Source organism: Xiphophorus hellerii, chromosome 8 (assembly GCF_003331165.1).
Source record: "Xiphophorus hellerii strain 12219 chromosome 8, Xiphophorus_hellerii-4.1, whole genome shotgun sequence".
In the NCBI taxonomy this organism is placed as follows: Eukaryota; Metazoa; Chordata; class Actinopteri; order Cyprinodontiformes; family Poeciliidae; genus Xiphophorus; species Xiphophorus hellerii.
In genome coordinates, this window is record NC_045679.1 from 28,373,717 (window position 1) to 28,393,650 (window position 19,934).

At 40.8% G+C, this 19,934-nt stretch overlaps 3 protein-coding genes across 4 annotated transcripts; 2 read left to right on the forward strand and 1 right to left on the reverse strand.

The window, feature by feature from the left end:
- The first annotated feature begins 380 nt into the window (after positions 1 to 380).
- mrps18c (mitochondrial ribosomal protein S18C) lies at positions 381 to 2,381 on the forward strand. The gene is made up of 6 exons (XM_032570979.1): positions 381 to 537; positions 647 to 693; positions 766 to 849; positions 1,766 to 1,823; positions 1,896 to 1,955; positions 2,226 to 2,381. Exons 1-6 carry the CDS (start codon positions 396 to 398, stop codon positions 2,300 to 2,302), a joined length of 468 nt encoding a protein of 155 aa, XP_032426870.1. The 5' UTR covers positions 381 to 395; the 3' UTR covers positions 2,303 to 2,381.
- Positions 2,382 to 2,683: 302 nt separating this feature from the next.
- Positions 2,684 to 7,214, reverse strand: abraxas1 (abraxas 1, BRCA1 A complex subunit). Its single transcript, XM_032570978.1, has 9 exons — positions 7,068 to 7,214; positions 6,097 to 6,187; positions 5,871 to 5,907; positions 5,721 to 5,787; positions 4,405 to 4,601; positions 4,212 to 4,331; positions 4,052 to 4,136; positions 3,132 to 3,249; positions 2,684 to 3,064 (listed from the first exon to the last, which is right to left on the reverse strand). The coding sequence occupies exons 1-9, from the start codon at positions 7,146 to 7,148 to the stop codon at positions 2,811 to 2,813; spliced, it is 1,050 nt and encodes a 349-aa protein (XP_032426869.1). The 5' UTR covers positions 7,149 to 7,214; the 3' UTR covers positions 2,684 to 2,810.
- Positions 7,215 to 7,302: 88 nt separating this feature from the next.
- gpat3 (glycerol-3-phosphate acyltransferase 3) lies at positions 7,303 to 19,443 on the forward strand. 2 transcript variants are annotated; one of them, XM_032570976.1, is made up of 13 exons: positions 7,303 to 7,434; positions 8,320 to 8,491; positions 8,608 to 8,674; positions 11,800 to 12,088; positions 12,401 to 12,475; positions 13,219 to 13,308; positions 13,771 to 13,864; positions 13,932 to 14,047; positions 15,291 to 15,346; positions 15,432 to 15,517; positions 15,595 to 15,723; positions 17,682 to 17,761; positions 18,195 to 19,443. In XM_032570976.1, the coding sequence occupies exons 2-13, from the start codon at positions 8,348 to 8,350 to the stop codon at positions 18,340 to 18,342; spliced, it is 1,374 nt and encodes a 457-aa protein (XP_032426867.1). In that variant the 5' UTR covers positions 7,303 to 7,434; positions 8,320 to 8,347; the 3' UTR covers positions 18,343 to 19,443. The 2 variants fall into 2 exon arrangements, with proteins under 2 accessions (XP_032426867.1, XP_032426868.1); XM_032570977.1 differs by lacking the exon at positions 7,303 to 7,434 and adding an exon at positions 7,935 to 8,032.
- Positions 19,444 to 19,934: the final 491 nt, after the last annotated feature.

The window sequence follows — 19,934 nt, forward strand, 5'->3', positions numbered from 1 at the left end:
TGACGTAAACATAGTTAATGAAAGATTAAAAGTTAAATCAAACTTATTTGGGTTGTAACTGGTTAGATTTTGTTGATTAAAAATATTTCGATCTCAATATATTTCCCATTTACTATAGATATTAATTTAAAACGTTTTATAGACACATGCAATTTCCGTCTGCAAATATTTTTTTTTAACACAGGGTGTTTTTTGTTTGAACCTTTGCAACTGTAGGGAAGTTTTCTATCTTGTCTTTTTGGATCAGCAAACACTTACCGTTACATATGTATTTCCTTCCTTCATCGATTGATGGAAATTATTGATAAAAAAATATTACTAAAAAGACATATATGCATTATATTTAATGTTAACAAAAAGGTGTTTACCTTTAGAAAGTTTAATTAAAACTGGAAATGCGGTCGCTCGGAACCACAGTGACACTGCCAGTGTTTACCGTCGTCCCGGAGCTTCTTCCTGTCCTGTGTCAGGTCAAAATGTTGTGTGTGAGAAAACTCCAGAGGCTAAAGGCTGCTTTCTATCTCTCTAGGAGCACAAGTGAGTATCTGTCAGTCTGAACGGGTTTCCGCGGTGTAAGCTATAAACCCTCTGTTTGTTGAAATGGAACATTTGTCAGTGTGAACGGGCTGTTGTGTTTTCTGTGCAGCACACAGGAGCCTTACATCCGCTGAAGTCCTGCCGAAAGATGACGCTGTAAGTAAGACACTGGCAGAATGTTATGTGGCGGCAATACGAGTATGTAATAACGGGATGTCTTCTGCGTAGCTTCTAAAAGTGGGGAATCCGTCCAGAGAGTCCAAAAAAGGCTGCATGCTCTGCAACGTCACTGTGGACTTTAAAAACATCCAGGTGGGTCAGTGAACGCCTCATGGTTCCAGCTGCAACCAGGAACACACAGCTGGCTCTCAGGCTCCTCCGGAGCACATGTCCTTTGTCTAAACCTACATCTCTAAAAATTCTAGCCTTGCCAGAAAACGTGGAATCACAACTTTAGAGGATAGTCAGTATTTAGTAACAGTTCATTTTCTATATCCTGCAGAGGGATAAATGACAGCATCATCCAGTGTTTAGGAAAAATAACGATTTTTAGGAGAAACACAGCTCAGCTGGCAGCTTCCATTCCGAAGCTAAAAGTTCCAACCATCCATCCATGTTGCCCTTTCATTTAGTTGACCTGCATTTGCTAAAGGAAGCATTCTTTGCTCAGTGGACAGATCCTCAGTAATCTGGACTGACCTCATCCCTGCATCATCACTATGGAGACCTTCAGCAGTTTTATTCCTCCGATTCTTTTAGATGGCATCAATAAAACCATTATATATTTGGCCAATGTAGTTTAGGATTTATAACTCAATCCTGCTTTCATCCAATCATATTCTTTGTACGGTGTTGATGGTTTCTAGATTGGTCCTGTCTGTACATGGATCAGATTGCTTTCACCTAATTTTGTAGTTTGCTCACATGGACTCCCATTTCTGTCATTTTGTATTTGTTCTAATTTTTCTATTTCCTGTTAAAACGTTTCCTTTCTTTTTACCTTCCAGTTTGTTTGGATTCAAAGTTTTAAACCTAGCTTAATGGGAAGATCTTTGGTTCCCAGGAATAAAAAAAACTCCTCTATACTGTTTGAACTGATAGGTGTCTTGTTGGTGCTCTGTTTCCTGTCAGTTCCACATTTCCAACTCTACTTGGATCTTCTGTTAGTAAGAAGATCCAGTGGCTGTACTGTGTTGCAGTAACCTGATCTCCACCTGTCCTCCCTCAGCTTCTGTCTCAGTTCGTCTCTCCTCACACTGGCAGGATCTATGGCCGACACATCACAGGTGAGCTGTGGCTGCTCAGCCTTCTCCAGAGTTGAAGGCTGCTGCCACTCAGTGTTTCTCTCTGTCCTCCAGGATTATGTGGGAGAAAGCAGAAGGAGATCTCTAAAGCCATAAAGAAGGCTCACTCACTAGGTGAGTTAGACTTCAGCTTTTACCAGTGCAACCCAGCTTCTACTGCTGGGTTGGAATAACACACACACGGGGCGGTGCCAGCATCTGATCAGGTGGTTGGCAGCAGGAGCAGCTGATGGTTGCGTCTCAGCAGTGTGATGGTCTGCTGTGGCGTTCTGATAAAACTCATTCTATGGATTTTCTGATTTATTTTATATACCCAGAAAGTTTGTTTTACTCATGTTATTTCCTCATTTTTGCTGAAAGTCAGGGTTTTTTGTTCACCTGCAGGTTTCATGCCAGTGACCCACAAATATCCTGAGTTCATGAAGGATCCCAGGATCTGCAGCATCAAACATCTGGATTAGAGGATCAGTATTTCCTGCTCCCAGTGTATAAAGTTAAAAACTGATTTTGTTTGTATTAAACTTAAAAATGTCCACCATCTCTTCCTGCCTTTCCCATTTTTGTCCTGCTCAGACCTGTGATGGAGAGTGACCCATGTTCTGGTTGAGTGGTTCTCAACACCCGTTGAGCTGCAGTTAGAAACTATGGAAAACCTTTCAGTCAGTAATAAATATGGCTGTGAGGCACCAATATAAATATGAATTTATTCCAATAAATTCTAAAGAACAATTGTTATTCTGAACCATCTCCAGGTGACAATATGTCGCCAGTTCTCAGATTTGTTTATCTGAGAACTTAAAAAATACTCAGGATTTTTCATTAAAAAAAAAATTCTTTTCAAATAAAACATATCTACATATTTTATTTCTGCAGTTAATTTAAGCCCAGCATTTATTCAGGCTTTATTTATTTAGCATTTATTTATTTCCCCTGCATTAGGGATGGACTTCCCTGATGCAGGATGCTGAGTCAGCAGTTGTTCCTCCTCCGTTTCCTGCCCCTGCCCTGCAGCGCCCCCCTCTGCTTCGTCCCATGGTCGTCCTGCTGCAGGGCAGGCTGCTCCTGCTCCCTGTCTGAGTCTGCTGCCATCGTGTCTCTGCTGGGGACAGGGAAGGCCTGCAGGGACAGCCTCTGAGAGAGCAAGAGAGGGCAGGAGCCCAGCAGCGCTCTAACGGCCTTTAGCAGCAGCTGGTTGTTCCTGGGCTCAACTGGGCTGCTGGTTTCTATGGAAACAGACAGCGTGAGGACTTGCCTGGAGTTGGAGCACCTGTAGGTGGATCTGGATCTTACCTGCAACTTTTCCTGCTGAGCTTTGCTGCTTCTCTCTGAGGCTCTTCCTCAGGGCTGAAACCTCCAGCTGCAGCGCTTCTACTGCACGCTCGCTCTCCTCCACCTCTCTGCACGCTTTCTGTCCACACACAGCAAGACAGTCTGAAGACACAGGGCTCTCATACATCCACCATGTCAAAACATAAAACGTCCACAGTCAGATTAGCATAGGAACTCAAACTCTAAATACAACAGTGAGGAGAGGAAGGAAAGGAGAAAAGTAGAGAGAAGAAAGAGGGAGGAAAGGAAGAGATGGAAGGGAAGAAAGGAGAATAAAGTGTGGTTTATCTGGTTCTGCTGGAGGTTTCTTCCTGTTAAAGGGAGTTTTTCCTCTCCACTGTCACTACATGCATGCTCAGTATGAGGAATTTCTTTAAAATAAACCCGAGTTGCCCACCTCTCATGTAAACGATTGCCCCTGGATGTTCATCCAGAAGAAGTGAACACTGCAAGTCAATTTGATGCAACCTGATGGGATTCTTTAGAAACCTTTTAAGCTACTTCAATGTACAACTGTTAACTGTTTGATAACTAGTATCAATTATAATGTATGTGGGATTGAATTGAAATGAATTTTTGTGAAATACCTTGAGATGACATTTGTTGTGATTTGGTGCTATATTAATAAACTGAATAGAATAAAGGGAAGACAAAAAGTTCAAAATGGATGGGAAAAAAGAAAAATGGGACAGATGGAATGGAGAGGAGAGACAAGCTAGGAAGTAAGGAATGAAAAAAAAAGTAAAAAGAAAATGGGGTGAAGAAAGAAATGAATAAAGGAAGTGTGGATGGAATCAGACTCTGGAAAATAAATCAACTATCAGACCGTGAAGGAACCCTGATGATGAGAACATTGCGACGCTCTTTCACTCCTCCCTCACCTGCAGCTCCACCTGCAGAGAGTCGTTCATCTGGTTCATCTCATCCACCTCCTTCAGCAGCCCACTGGGGGAGAAGAACCTGGACCTGGAACAGACGGCGGAGCTTTGTGAGCAGGAGCCCAGCTGCTACCCGTCTGGGCCGGCATGAAAGCAAAGTTACCTGTGTTTGTTCATGGTGAGGCTGTAGCCTGAAGCGGAGCAGGGAGCAGACACCTTCCAGTAGCCCTGCTGCTCCAGGAGACCCAGGTTGGTCACCAGCACCGGGATGTTCACGAAGCGCCTGTAGAGAGCAGAGGACAGCACTCCCTCAGTAAACACACCGAGCCGACCTGTCCCACTGGAGCGGGCGTCACCTGCTGCGGGATGTGAAGGCGGAGTACTCCATGCGGTGGGTGGAGTCCGTGGGGGTCACCCTGCTGGACGTCAGCAGCAGGAAGATCATGTGGGGGTTCTTCAGAACGCTCTTCAGCTTGTCATGGACCAGCTTCTCCCTGAACGTCATGTGCTGCTCTGAGTGCCGGCGCTGCCGGTACCAGCCGATAACACTGTCCTGCACCACAAACACTAAACTTCACTGAGACACACTCACACCTCACTTGTCATCACACTACATCACACAAGGAGTGTTCACTCTACACTGGTAGAGATGAACGGATGTGATATTCATATCTATACTAGTCCTGATATTGAAAAAAATTTCAGATCAGGTATTGGTGACAATGTGCCTGATCAATCCTGCTGAGTCTGTACACATGAAAAACATCCACCATTACTAATGTCATTAGGCCCACAGGCAACTCTTGCTTTAAAATGATATAAGACATATTTGTCTCTTAAACACTGAGAATTTGGACAAAATGTAAAAGACCAACAAAATTGAAAAACAATGAAGGCAAACGTAGGGTTTTAGATGATTGGTAAAGAAAAAATCTGAAAGGTGCGGCATGCATGTGTATGTCACCCACTTTATTTTAATGCCCTAAAATAAAATAAAATCACCTTCAGATATTAACTCCAGCTGTGTCCAGTTTTATCTCAGTATAAACGCAGCTGTTCTGTTTCTGCTCAGTCAGCATCATGAAGACCAAGAAACCCAGCAGACGGACCTGGGAGGAGGTTAGGATAACAAACTAGATTCCAAGCTTTAGACTCCTCACAGAACTCTGATTCATGTGAACGTGGAGCGAATGTGGACAGACATAAAATAAAAAATAAAATGGCAGAATGGCCTAGTCAAAGGTCAGACCTTCAACTGAGAACATGTGGCAAAATTGATTTTGAGAGAGGAGGGAGATCAGCCTTGTGTTGTGGACGTTATGAGCCAATTACACAGAGAAGGGTAGAAATACTTTTGCAAGAATGTGATAATAAGTTAAGTCATACAGGTTAGAATACAATCCCAATGTATGCTACACGTTAAATGATAAGCCCACATATATTAAACAACCAAATTAACCTCACAGTCATGTTTTTGGACTTTGGGAGGAAACCGAAGTACTCAGAGAGAACCCATACATCCACAGGGAGAACATTCAAACTCTATGCAGAAAGATTTGAACCCAAAACCTCACACATTAAACACATCATGCTACATAAAATATATATATAAAAAACAAAACAGAAATGTCACCAAACCTTCCACAGAGAGCTGAACCCATCCCTCACCTACCTGCTTGTTATCTGCAAGCATCTCCTGCAGCACATCCAGGTTCACCTCCCCAGAGCTGCTGTACAGACTGACACACACACACTGTCAAACAGCACATACACACATACAGTAACAGCTACACTGTGCTGATGACTGATCTGCAGGACTCACGTGTTCAGCTTGAGGCAGGCGATGTGCTTCTGGATGTCTGTCAGACAAACACATTATACACACTGATGACACACAACTGTTGAGCTCTACATACAGCTGAACATTTCTTGGAGTTTAAATCACATTTTCAGAATTTTTCTGTATACAGAAAATGTGAATATAACACACCAAGACTAATAACAGTCCTACACGACTCAATAATGGTACTGCACTAGTGGGTACTCACTGTATATTTCCTCAATGTGAATGTGGTCAGACTGGGAGTCGCTGATGGTGACCTGTTCATGGAAGCTGCTTTCTCCCAGTACCAAGCCTTCCTGGCAGAGAGGAGAGAGCAGACAGCAGACATCAGGCTGCAGTCCAGCATGCATTGCTCTCTGCTGCAGGAAGTAGCTCCTCAAGGTGTTATGAACAGTCAGACTCATGATAGAGAGATGTGCTGCAACAGCAGGAAGACTTATTGCTCCTACTGGTTTATGTGAACTGCTCCTCTTAATGTGATCACTGTTGTCCGCAGAAGTGGAAGAGTTCTTTCTTGTTCTGCCCACTAAATTAGTGTACAGACGTCTTATACTGTTAATGTTCCAAAGCCTTCAGCAACATGGAACATACAGTTAAATGTACTGTATATTTGACCCTGTGTGGATTAAAGAAAATCACTATAAATTATAACGTGTCTTTCTCATTATGCCCTTTAAAAAAATAATTAGTCATATAATTTCACCCTGAAAAAAAACTCTCAATTAATATTTAAAAGCCCAAACTACGAGTATTACTGTATCCAGTCCTGCCATCACAACAGAGCTAAGATTCCAGTTAAAAATGGCCCTCTGAATTTCACTGTGAAACTAAATGTATGCCGAATATGTCTACAGTGCACAGTAGTTCTGCTGATGCACTTAATCAGTTTCTCATTATGTATTTTCTACTTGTAAATGCATTACTCCTCAACACTTCAAAAATACTTGAGCAGAGTCTGGTGTGTTAGCTTGGTTTTAGTGTCACTGGAGAAGCTTTGAATGCTCTCGTGCATTTCATTCCCCGCAGGACGTTAAGTTACAAATAGGGCAGTTTAAATGCAGCTGACTATAAATTAACTTTGTAACTTCTTTGCCAACTGCCATAACTAGAAACAGCATCGCATCGTCAGCAAGATTCGGAAAGCACGACTGTAAAAGTTCTAAAAGACTTTCTCACCACGTCTGAGTCGCTGTTAACATGCTGGAACATGAGAGAAGCTAAAACAGTCCCCGAAATCCGGACACTAGGCTCCGACATGATGCCTCTACATTTACCAAATCCAAACAGCCGCCTTCTTCTACTTCTTCTTCTACTTCTATGCACATAACGATATACCACCCATATCTGGGTACTTGCCGCCACCTACCGTACCGGAGTATGTAAGACAAGGATTTGTCTCACTCCGGGTTTCTTGATGATCTTGACGTGCTGCAGATTTCATAACGCCCACAGGGAGCGTGTCCTCGTTCTTCTCTCCGTGGACCAAACACATCCAGAGGTTCTGCTGAGATCAGCTGGACGCTGAGGGACCCTCCACTGTCAGGTCTGTTCTGCTACATCCACCCATGACATTTCTGTCAGTGTTAGTTCGGATGTTTTAAACAGAGCGGTCACTCCTGGTAACGTTTCCACAGGAAGTCCTCTCCCTTCAACAGGACGGTCACTGCAGGTCATTTATTAAACTTTTTGCGCTGTCAGGTTTTCATTTACCTAACTATATATAACTTATTATTTCTTGTGGTTTATTGACTAATGTGCAGTAAATGCACGTGCACAGTTGACGCAAAAGTCAAGACCTCAAAAGTTTCTGAATTCCAAGAAATAATAATAGTTCATACTTGAGCTGTATCGTACCGTCCTTTGGTCGTGTTTATTAAATTATTAGTAAAATGACGCTTAATAGTTTAAAGTCAAATGGGGTGTAATACAGAATTCTGTCTCAGTAACCAGGAATAACATCAGCGGTTCTGTGTGTGTTATGCGTATGCCTGCGCGTATGTATGTTTAGATATTTTCACACTCACTTACAGGAACAGTTGCTCATCAAGTTAAGTTTTAAGAAGCAATGGACCAGTTAGAGTCCTCAGGTCCTCATGTGTTATCAGGCAGGCAGTAACCTCAGCGTTGGACAGCTGCTTCAGGTCAGCAGACACTCTAACCTCTAACCTCACTAGTTGCATTCTGCAGCATTGTTAGCTATGGACTGGATCATGATTAATATTATAAAGCACCTGATTGTGAAAACACTCCTCTTGTAATTCCCCCACTTATGTAATTCCCCCTTATGGTTCCCATTTAAGATGTGCCAGCTCTTTTCAAATAGAACCATTTCTAGTTTGCACCAATTACTCCTGGAGGAGAGAAAAGATTATTAGTGAGTCAGAGCAGTTAGCTTGTTTGACTGAGAAGGATGGTTACTGGTTTGCAGATGATGAGGTGACCTGAGAGCCGCGGTGATGGAGAACCTTTGGTGTGTGGCTGGGACCATTTTCCAGCTGTGGATGTTCGTGGTGGTGTTCTTCATCATGCTTCCCGCCATGTTCGGCCTTTCTCTGGGGGTCACTGAAGTCTACATCCAGGTTCTGGTCAAAATACTCGAGGTAATATTCTTATTCTCAGTTCTGTTTGAGTCCTCACTAGAAAGTTGTGTGTGTTTGTTTAAGCATGCAGTAGTGTGTTGTTCAAAATAATCTGAAACAACCTTAATGTGTTGCAGTGGGCCACATTACGCATCCAGAGGGGCCGACAGGAACAGCCCAGCGCCTCAGTCCCTCTGCATACAGGTCAGTCCTGTACGCCCATAGAAGCATTCCAGGTTTTCATGGAGATATTCAGATTCTCTACCTCAGTCATAAAAAATCCATGTTAGACTGATTTGTGATTCTACATCTGCTTGTCCGGTTCTGATGTTCCTGCTGGGATGGACTGGGGACAGGCCAGTCCATCCCAGTCCACTTAAATGAAAGTTGGACTTTAATTTAAGTAAAACTGAAATGAAGGTCAACGATCCATGGGGGATGTCAGAGTTTCTACAGATCTATTAAATTAGCTCAGAGTCCAGGGAGTTTACTGATGTCTTGATGGTGGAGCTGGAGCTAAACTCCAAAAGCTTTTCCCTCAGGTTAGCCTTTATTTTCTCCTCTGTATGGTTGACAATATATCTGTCACAGTCGGCAGGTGACCGATATATTGTCACCTGCCGACTGTGACACATAATAATGGACTTTGATGAAATAACCAAATAACTAGTGCAGAAATCAGGAGTTACCTCACTTTAGTGACAAAAAACAACAGAAAAATAATTTTGGGAAGAGGACAGAACCAGTGAAGAATTAATATCAATAAAACACTAAAAAATAACCAAACACATGAAGATAATTGGAAAAATGCACAAATAACAATAATACAATAAAAATGATAACAGATAAAAAAAAGCAGTTTATTACATATTATAGGTCATACAATTAAAACTTAATCATTTCATAAATTCTAACCAGTAGGAATAACCTATAATTTCTGTTGATGAAATAAATGACATTGAAAATGAAACAAAGTAACTAAACATACAGGGAGCAAATAAAAAGTTCTAAAATAACAATAACACTACATGAATATCACAAATGAATAACATAAGATTGAACTTTATTAAAACAGAATGTTTGAGGTCCTCAGTTACGTTCTTCACTGTGTTCTAACATCACTCAGCTAGAGGAGGAGCTCAGCTCTGGGTTAAAAAGTTCCCCTTGTAGTGGGACTCTTAAACTCTGGTTGCAACATGTGGAGAAGTTCTGCCACGCTGCTGCTGATCTTACATGAGGCGGTCTTTGGCAGATTCTTATTTGGGCTTTAGTACACGATGTTCTGCTGCAGGAAGGATTTGTTTTTCTAACACATGGCGATCATGTGACACTGTGAGAGAGAATCGGGACTGTCCATTGGTCGGCTGAACCATCTGATGTTGGGGTTGTCGCTCTGTGTGGGAAAACTCCTGGCTTGTCTCATGTTGATGATGCAACAGCAGGTTGTGTAATGGTAGCCAAAGAGCAGACTGGGATCAAATTCAGTTTAAACACACATGTGTTTGTTTAAGTTGAATTTGTGTGTGTGTGTTTGTGTGTGTGCGCACACATGCACACCCGCACACGCCAAGAAACATAGAAACACAGTGAAGCACTCCTTCTGAGTAAGAAAATGTGAAAAATTTTCACATTTGCCTCCTGGCCAGAGGTGATCATTTATTTTTGGAAATAAGTTTGAGAAAACAAACAAACAGAGAGATGATAATGATAGGAATCAGGAGTAGGTAGTATCTTACCTGCAGCTTTGGACACTCATCTGTTTGTGAGAATATCCACTGTACGACATTGCTGCACTTACACAACAGAAAAGTATTTACTCTTCTGGCTTCTGGAATAAAACCACATTATTAGTACACAGAGCTTATTGTGATAGCCAATCCTTTGCTGGACATGGTGTGTAAGTGTGGAGAAGTCACCGTAATGCCCAGACTGGAGCTGTTCAGTTCAAGTTGCAAACTTCAGGTCCGTCCATCCCATTCATTTAATTAGTTCTCAGCAAAACTGGTATGAAAAAGAAAACAGGAAGCTGAGGGAGACTCGGCTGTGCCTGTGGGGTTAAACATGAGGTCAGCAGCCTCGTGATCCTCCACATGCTGTCAACATTACACACATTGTTCAGCTCTTGCCTGAATCTCATTTCATCTTCATTTTCCCAGGACACAAACTACTGTGTGAGGAATTACCAACTATTGTTTTCATATTGAGCTTTCTGAGTTTAACTATTCAGGGAGCTGAAGCTGCAGACATCTATGCTGTGAAGATTGTTGTATTTGGTGGTTTACTCTGTGATCAAAAGTCAACATAAAAACAACAAATAAGCCTAAGAAATTTATAAAATGACTATTTTTAGTGTTATTTAAACTTTATCTAACCAGGAAACACCGACAATGGGACTTCTGGTCAACATGACAGCAGGTCCTGTCTTTGCAAAATAAGCTCACATCACAACAGCTGCCAGTTGGTGTCAGAGTTTGGACTGATATGCATCATCAGTTCAAACTGTAATGATCTGGGTTTGGTTTGCAGGCACAGAACCTGGGCAGCTTGCAGTTACTGAGTAAACTACAAGGCAGTCTGCATGCCAGTATTATTAGTTGGTTTCCCATAAATACAATTCCTTACAATAGACTGTGGGTAGACTATGGAAAGTAAGTGATAGGAAATAAAGTCACTAAGCCAACCCTTTAAGTTATTTACAACTGTATGCTAAGTACTACCTTATCTTCACAAACTGACCACAAGCGTCGCCATGCATGAACTGGAAGGTAACTGGACCGTGCGGTCTGTTGACTCTTGAAGTGCTGTTGAGATTCTGCATTAATGTAAATGACTGGATGCCATATCAGGTGCAAAACCCCCCATTGTGGGTCTAATCTGATGCATTGTCAGTTTAAAGTCTTGTTGGTAGCTGGTATGAGATGTTCTTAACAGGGTGAATCAACCACTATCAATCTGTTCATATCTGCCACTGTAACTTCAGAAAAAGCTATTGCATTTTTTTTTCTTTTTAAAAAAAAATTGTCTAAAGATTTCATGTTTTAAAGAACTTTACATCTTAAATAAGCGTCACTGGATCTTTACTGGATTTTTCTATTTTTTAACTTTGTGTCTTGCTGAACCTCAGTGGAGGTTTTTGTCCACCTCTGGGCTTTAAACAGTTTTTGAAATGAAAATCTGTTTTAATAATTTTAATCATTAAAACAAATATGTCCAACAGTATGCTTTCCCATAAAAATCTAATAACTTAAAGTCGAAACTCTAGCCCATGGCCTTTTTCCTGCTCTGTCATGAAGGTAGAACTACCTCTGGTTCTGCTGGTTGTCTTGCAGGGATCATAGAGCGAGCGGGGGGGTCCATGGAGGAGGAGATGTGGCAGCTCCGGTGCTCTCGGCCCGAGGCGGCGGGGGCCTTCTGTTTGAGCGATGGTGTGTATTTCTGTAAGAAGGGTCTGGAGAGCATTGTGGAGGACCAGGTGACGCAGAGATTTTCCTCAGAGGAGTTGGCTTCCTGGAACCTTCTGACCCGCACCAACCAAAACTTCTACTACATCAGCCTCCGCCTCACCATCATCTGGGGCCTCGGAGTCTTTGTGCGATACTGCATCCTCTTACCCTTCAGGTCAGTCAGTGTGACACAGATCAGCCTCCCGGAGGCTGGGACAGACATGAGACTAGAAGCTGCTAAGATCATCTTCCTCTGGCTGACAGTGACCAAACACAAAGACTGAGTCATGACAGGAATATATTCTGTTTTATTATTTGGTATGGAGCTTAATGTCAGATCAAATGATCTGAAACACAGAGTAGTGCTGGAGCTCCTCTCACAGGGGTTTCTCTGTTATAAATCAGAAAGAAGAAGTATTTCAACACAAATTTCATTCTGTGAGGAGTTTAACATGAATCTTTTAGAAGACTATGTGACTTTCTGCAGGATTGCTCTGGCCTCTACCGGTCTCTCCTGGCTGGTGATTGGAACATCTGTGGTTGGATTTCTGCCTGAGAGCAGGTAAGATACAAGAAATAAATACATCAGTTCAGTGTCTTGTAAAATGATAAAATACTTTTAATGTATTTTATTTGGATTTTATGCAATTGACCAACACAAAGTACCATAGAAGTGTGATTAAAAACAAATTTCTAAAGAGCAAATTCTTTTCAGATAAATTCTTGAAAAATGTGGTGTCCCTTTGAATTTAGTCCCACTGACTCAATACTTTGTAGAAACACCTTTTGCTGTCATAGAGCTGCAGGTCAAATAGGGGCAAATCTCTATCAGGTTGGTGCATCTAAGGATTTATTTTCTACAGCCTAAACCTAAACCCTAACCCAAAAACAACATTTCCCTCATGGGGACCAAGAAAATGTCCCCACAAGGAGCAATAGTCCCCACATTGTAGACAGAAATAGGTCCCCACAAGGATATAAACACCTGGTACACACCCACACACAAACATATACACTCTTTTTACTTACTACATAACTCACATTTGGTTTCACATTTTATTTACTAGCATCAGAGGAATGTGTGCTGAAAATGACGGCTGGCAATTCATCTAAGATTTATATTTGTAAAAATATCTGCTTTGTGTTGGTCTCTCATGTAAAATACAATGAGGTTTAGGGCTGTAAAATGTACAATAAATCAGAAGTGTGATGAGTATTTTGGCAAAGTGCTTTAAATAGCATTGCTCTATTTTTAAAGCGTATTTTGAAGCCGTCCCAATTCTCCTGTGTTTTTCTATATATCAGTGCAAAGAACTGGCTGAGTGAGCTGGTCCACCTGACCTGCTACAGGATCTGTGCCAGAGGACTGTCCGCTACCATCCACTACCACAACAAGTCAGTCACACTCCAACTTCCAACACTTTACTGTACTTTTCATTTAAAGTTATTATTTTGCTAAATGTAGAGTTTAAAGAACAAAGTTTAACCTTAGACATTAAATAAATGATTTTCAAACCGTGTAGTTTCTTCTCTTATTTTGTGAAATGAAATGATTGGTAAAAAAACAGCCTAATAATAAAAAAATATTATTCTCTCATTAAAATTAAATGAAACCAGATGCTAGATAATAGTATTCAGGCATATAGACTCGTATTCTTTTCCCATGCCTTATTGTTGATCTGATGGAAATGTTTTTTTCAGACCAGGAACTAAAGTAAGCTGGCTCTTTAGAAGAATTTGCACGAACTGTGCACAGTTTGAATGTGGAAATTTCAAAGTTAGGAATTGCTGTTCAGTTTCCTAACTTTAGTCAGTGTTGTGAGATCCACATTGGCCTGTGTGCTGGTGTTTCTGCAGAGAGAACAGGCCTCAGAAGGGAGGAATATGTGTTGCGAACCACACTACCCCCATCGATGTGGTGATTCTGGCCAATGATGGTTGCTACGCCATGGTGAGTTTTGCTTCTTGGGAATATCAGTGAGTCTGTGACTCCTTCTGTAATCCCACCTTGTCCACAGGTCGGACAGACTCATGGAGGTCTGCTGGGGATCCTTCAGAAGTCCATGGTCAGGTCCTGCCCCCATGTCTGGTTCGAGAGGTCGGAGATGAAAGACCGAAATGCAGTGACCAGCAGGTGACGACAAGGTTCACATGACAACAAGAAGCTTTATGACAACTAGTTAGAAAAAACTCCTACTGATGGACTTTATTTCCTATGGACTGATGTGACATAAAAACTAAGGCAGACAATCGATGTCTCAATCTGAGTCCAGCTGTAGCATTAGCATGAGCCCCTCCCACTCCCTCTGTCAGATGAGATTGTGTTAAACATTCAGTATTATCAGGAGTGTTGCCTTGATTCTTTCAGACACATTTGAGAAATCCTTTAATCTCTCTTGAGCAAAACACTTGAGCCACCTTGCCTGCTGGTGTTGGTCAGAGGGTCCGGTGCTGCCTCTGTCAGACTGCTGCAGGGCAGCGGTGGCCACATGCAGCAGCTCACCACCATCAGCATGTGAATGACTGAATGTAATGTAAAGTGTTTTCTGTCAAGGGACACACTTGACAAAGTGCTATACACGTACAGGCCATTTGCCATTTTTCCTCTCCACTGTTGCTCCTGCATGCTCAGTATGAGGGAATGCTGTAAAGTCAACGACACAATTCAGGCGCCCCCTGCTGGTCCAGGAGGAATGAATTCTGCAATTCAATCTGCTGGGTTTCCTTAGAACCGTTTGAATCCACTTTGAATAATTAATTGAGCTTACTGTACTGTTTGATTACTAGGATCAACTGGAATGCATATGTGACTGGATTGAAATCACTTTTTTGAGATGACACTTGTTGTGAATTGGCCCTATAAACAAACTGAATTGAAATGAACTGATGAACAAAGTGCTAAACAAAAAAACATGAAATTGAAGGAAGGCAAAATAAGAACTTGCAAGACCATGAAACAAAGCTAGAAAAATGATAAAGAAAGCCAAGCAATACAAAACTAAAACCTCAAAGTCACACTGAAGACAACACAGACTGCAGGAGCTGCATGCCATCCAGCGATCAGCCCAGACTCCCAGTTCAGCTCAGACTATCACACTGGATGACTCATTCTGAGTCATGCCTTCAGCAAAAGGGTTCACCTCACACATGATTGGTCACTCTCATGCTTTGTGACCACACTACAGGAAAAATACACTATGTGGTCACTGTTAAAGATTATTCAGAATTTATTTAACCCACTAAAGAACCAGAGATTGAGGAGCTCTGTGCGAACTCACAATGAGGAGATCTGCTTTGTTTTAAATAAACTGAAATCAAGTTAAGATTGTTTGATTGTTGTGAGGATGACTCGGGGCTTTACGTCCCTCTCTCTGCAGACTGAGACATCACGTCGCTGCAAAGACCAAACTTCCCATCCTCATATTTCCTGAAGGTTTGAGTCTTCTGTCACGTTGTACATAAAGATGATCATGATCATTTTCATGGTTTGGTGACGTTTGTCTATTTGTTTCCAACAGGAACATGTGTCAACAACACCTCAGTCATGATGTTCAAAAAGGGAAGCTTTGAAATCGGAGGAACCATTTATCCAGTAACTATTAAGGTAGAAACAAGCAGTTGGACTCTCCTGGTTCTCCGGTTCAGGTTGAAGTGAAACGGTTTGCTTTGTGTCTGTTCCAGTACGACCGTCGCTTCGGGGATGCTTTCTGGAACAGCAGCAAATACAACATTGTTAGCTACCTGCTGCGCACGATGACCAGCTGGGCCATAGTGGTCAATGTGTGGTACCTCCCTCCCATGACCATACAGGTACTCACTGCTCCTTCCAATACATCAGACTGGCTGTGAGCACAATCACAAACTGTAACCAAGGCCCCAGCCATTTTACTGCTGATAGTTTTTATGTTTTTGAAGAAACAAAAAGAACAGAACAAGATAAAAAAAAAAAAAAACTTGCGATGGTGATATCAGGTATATGTCTGGTTTGTTCTTTCCTCTCTTAATCTATGCTTCCATCATTCTGTGACCTTTAGCATTTTGGACAGCATCCTGTCTAGTGTGAATATCTCCTGCTGTGAGACTGTCCAGCTGGGTAAATATGAAAAATGCAAGTCTATAACACAGGAATATATTAGCCAGCAATTGTCGCTCTCTAAACAGTCCTTAGTAATATGAATATTGGGTTTTCCTTTTAAGATGGAACATGTATGCTAACTGACACCTTTGTTCACTTTTTAAAATCATTGCAGACATTAAAAATGATTCATCTACTAGTGTGTTTTTTAAATGAAAGACATAATGAATGAGAAGGTTGAAGATGAATGTAATGTCAGGGCTGGTAACAAACACTTCTAATTCTTTCCCCGACATGTTGGTGTACGTTTCATTTTGACCTGTAGGTGGCAGTCTTGTCCTTCTGTGAAGATTCACAGCCACAGATATTTCTTACAAACTTCACTGCTTCACTGTTAGACCTGTTCTCATGGGTTTGCGATGAAGATAATTTCTAAACATTTCAGAATGTTAGAGAATTTATTGTCACAATTTTATTAAAACCATGTATATTCTGTTCATATTGCCTCGAAATAATAGCATTGCACTTGATGCTAGCAGTCTGAAGCGCAGTGCAAAGTAGATTTTTGCAATAATGTTAATTTTCAGAAACATTTATAGACCTTAGAATGAGGTGAATTTCAGATGATTACCTACATTGTAACGTAGAGTCTATTAAAAAACTGAAGCAGTAAAGTTTATGAAGAACCAGATTTCTATTTAAATGCAGGCCAAATTATTCACCTAGCCTTAAAGGAGCAGTATCGTGTAAAATGTACTTTTTTGTTACAATGTTATTATCTCATCAGGAGTGTTGTCTTGATCCTTTCATGCATGTTTGAGAAATCATTTAATCTCCCATGGCAAGTAGTTTAAAAGCCTCCATGCTTCCACCTCACAAAACAACCAAGTTTTGTGAGCTAGTCAAGTGGGCTAGTGGACTCCTTCAAACTAGCCAGCAGCAATTAGTAAACACCTGCTGGAACTGAGCACCTGCTGAGCTCATTATAGCAGCTACTGAGAAGTACAGGATTGTACTTCTCAGAGCAATGCTGGTAGAAACATTATTAAAGGGTTAATAAAGGAGCAGAGCAGGAGTTTTTAAAGAGACAAAGGCCCAATTTCAAGGTGTTAATTTACAAAGTCACATTTCTTTTAAGTCATATTTGATATATATAACATTTTTATAACAATTGAAGTTAACCGTCAAATCACCTCCACACATTTGATGGTGCTATAAAATGGCCTGGAAAATACATCATACTGTCTCTTTAACTACACACAACACTCATTACAAATGCAGGCAGTGCAGAGACCTCTAAACCAATCACAATTATTTCTCTGCATGTTTGCTTCTAAGAGTGAGATGCAGAAACCAAATAAGAATTTTATTGCTTTGTTGTTATTCATACGACTCACCTGATTATCTGATCCACTTTTGAAAGAGTTTTAAAATTGGACGGAACTGTTTTTCACCATCAGCCACAAAATAGGTTTTGCAATATCTTAGTAAGAAATTCAAGCATATGGTTATGTGTAATTATAATTTTACTGATTTAAATGAATTTACTTGATTTAAGGGTAAACCACACCTCCTGTGCACAAAATCATCCAACCTGAAAGTCTCCGTTGAGACCTGCCCAGTTCTTTCTACTGTAGGTCTGAGCTGCTGTGTTTGGTTCTGACTGACTGTTTGTGTTGTGTGTTATGAGCAGGATGGAGAGGATGCAGCTCAGTTTGCCAACAGAGTCAAGTCTGTCATTGCTCATCAGGGTGGACTGCTGGACCTGGCGTGGTGAGGACTCAACACACTGATTAGATCTGATTTGTTCTCTGACCTTAACTCATCCCACTGTGCAACTGAATATTGCTCCTAACTTACAAGTTGCATTAGTGAAAATCATTTAAGTGATTAAATGTTCTGCAAAGGTTTGAATGACAAGAAATAAAGGCAAAGAGAATAGCAGACAGGAAATAAAGCAGCTTATAGAACCTGGTGTGAACAGATGGACTCACAAAGGAAGACAGACGATTATCATCCAGCTCATGAGACGTATGTGGCTAGAGTTCAGGAAGGTCAGAAGGTCACAGAGGCTAACATGGAGATGCACATGTGGGAAGTTCTCTTTCAGTGTAACTGTGATGTATTTGTGCACTGCAAAAATGGGGTGGCAGCCATTTTAAGCTGAATGGTCCTAAACATGCGACTGTAAATGTGCTTCTTGTAGGGATGGAGGACTGAAGAGATACAAAGTGAAGGATTCCTTGAAGGAGGAGCAGCAGAAGACGTACAGTAACATCATAGTGGGACAAAACGACATCAGAACCACAAAAACATGCAGCGAGACCAGAGGATCAATAAAACTGGATCAATGAAGAAGATGTGATCAGCTGTTAGCTTGGAAACTGATGAAGTATCAGAAGCTGAAGCTGACTGTTCATTAGGGAGGGCTGTGTTAATATTCCACCAGGCTTTTGTTTTCATTAAATGTTTTGTATGTACTTTGTGTGTGTGTGTGTGCGTGGGTGGGTGTTTGCGTGTGTGTGTGTGTGTGTGTGCAATAATGTCCATCCACCAGCAGGGAGCAGTGTGTGATAACACAGTCTTTCTGTCTTGCTCCTCCCTGGATTGGAGGACATGTCCTGTTTCTCTTACAGGCACTGTCACCACGGCGATGGTGTTCTTTCTGTGTGAGAATGTGGGATGTTATTTTTATAGAGCTGTAGTTATAGAACATAAAATGAAAAAAATATTTCTTATAACAAGAAGAAACTTAAAGATGCATCATTCACTGAAAGATTTTATATTCATTGGTTGATTTTTTTTAAAACTACATTTTCATGCGATCGTCACATATTTGGCGGTACTTTAGGACTGCAAGAATGTGATTGTGGATTTTTTTAAATGACTTCTTTCCTTTTTAATGCTTTTCTGTACAAATTAAAGAGAGTAGTTTTGATTTTCACACTTTTTAAATATGGCAAATACTTTGGAATTTTAAGCCTGCACTGCAGGAAGGATATAACTGTGGGGATTGAAATGGAAAAAAAAGGTGAAATAGATGAGTTATTGACATTTCTTTTTTCAGATAGTTACATGTTTGGTTCACAAATCCTGGAATATGTGGAATGTTTAACATTGGAACCTTTTTTCATGTTCTGATTACCAGAATGTTACCAGAACCATGTTAATGATAATCATAATTAAGTAAAGTTATTTATAAAACAAAGATATAAATCACTAAGTACCTTACAGTAAATGCAAACACAACACCAGTAGCAGTTTGAACATTTAAATGACGTGAAGATTAAATCCAGCAGGAAAAGCCTAAAACAAACAGGAGGCTTCATGTGTTTCTTAAAGAAATGAAACAGTGTAAAATGTAAAAAAACACTGATGAGATTCTTCTTGCGTAGCTCAATAAGTGAACAGCAGGATTTTAAAAATAGTAATACAACAGAAATTCTGTGTTTTTCCTCAAGATTTCAGAGTTTTCACCTGAACACAATCATCACAAAACCTTTTTCCTAAGAGACATTACACAGCTCAATTAGAAAGTTACTTCTAACATGAGAATTATACTTATTGCATATAAGCCTCTGTGATTTTGAAATATTTCCTAAATTAAAAATCAATCTCAGCAGTTTAAAATGGCAGACTCTGATTAGTCAAACCAGATACTTGACTGGACAGCTTTAGTATAATATTCTAACCAAAAATTAAATCATTAAGTGATTTTTTTAATGTGTGAGAAGGAGTTCAGTCGATTGGAGAAATGTGAGTTTTTATAATCTAGGACACAATGAAGGGACTGTGAGATCTGTTCATTCTGACTGGTTCTGCTCGTCTAAAACACAGGAATCAAACTCACGCTGTCAACACCGGATCCTCTACTGGAGATATTTCCTTTTAGGAGTGTTGCAGCTAAGCATTTTTTACAGCATAAAAAAATCAATTTGCTGTGTAT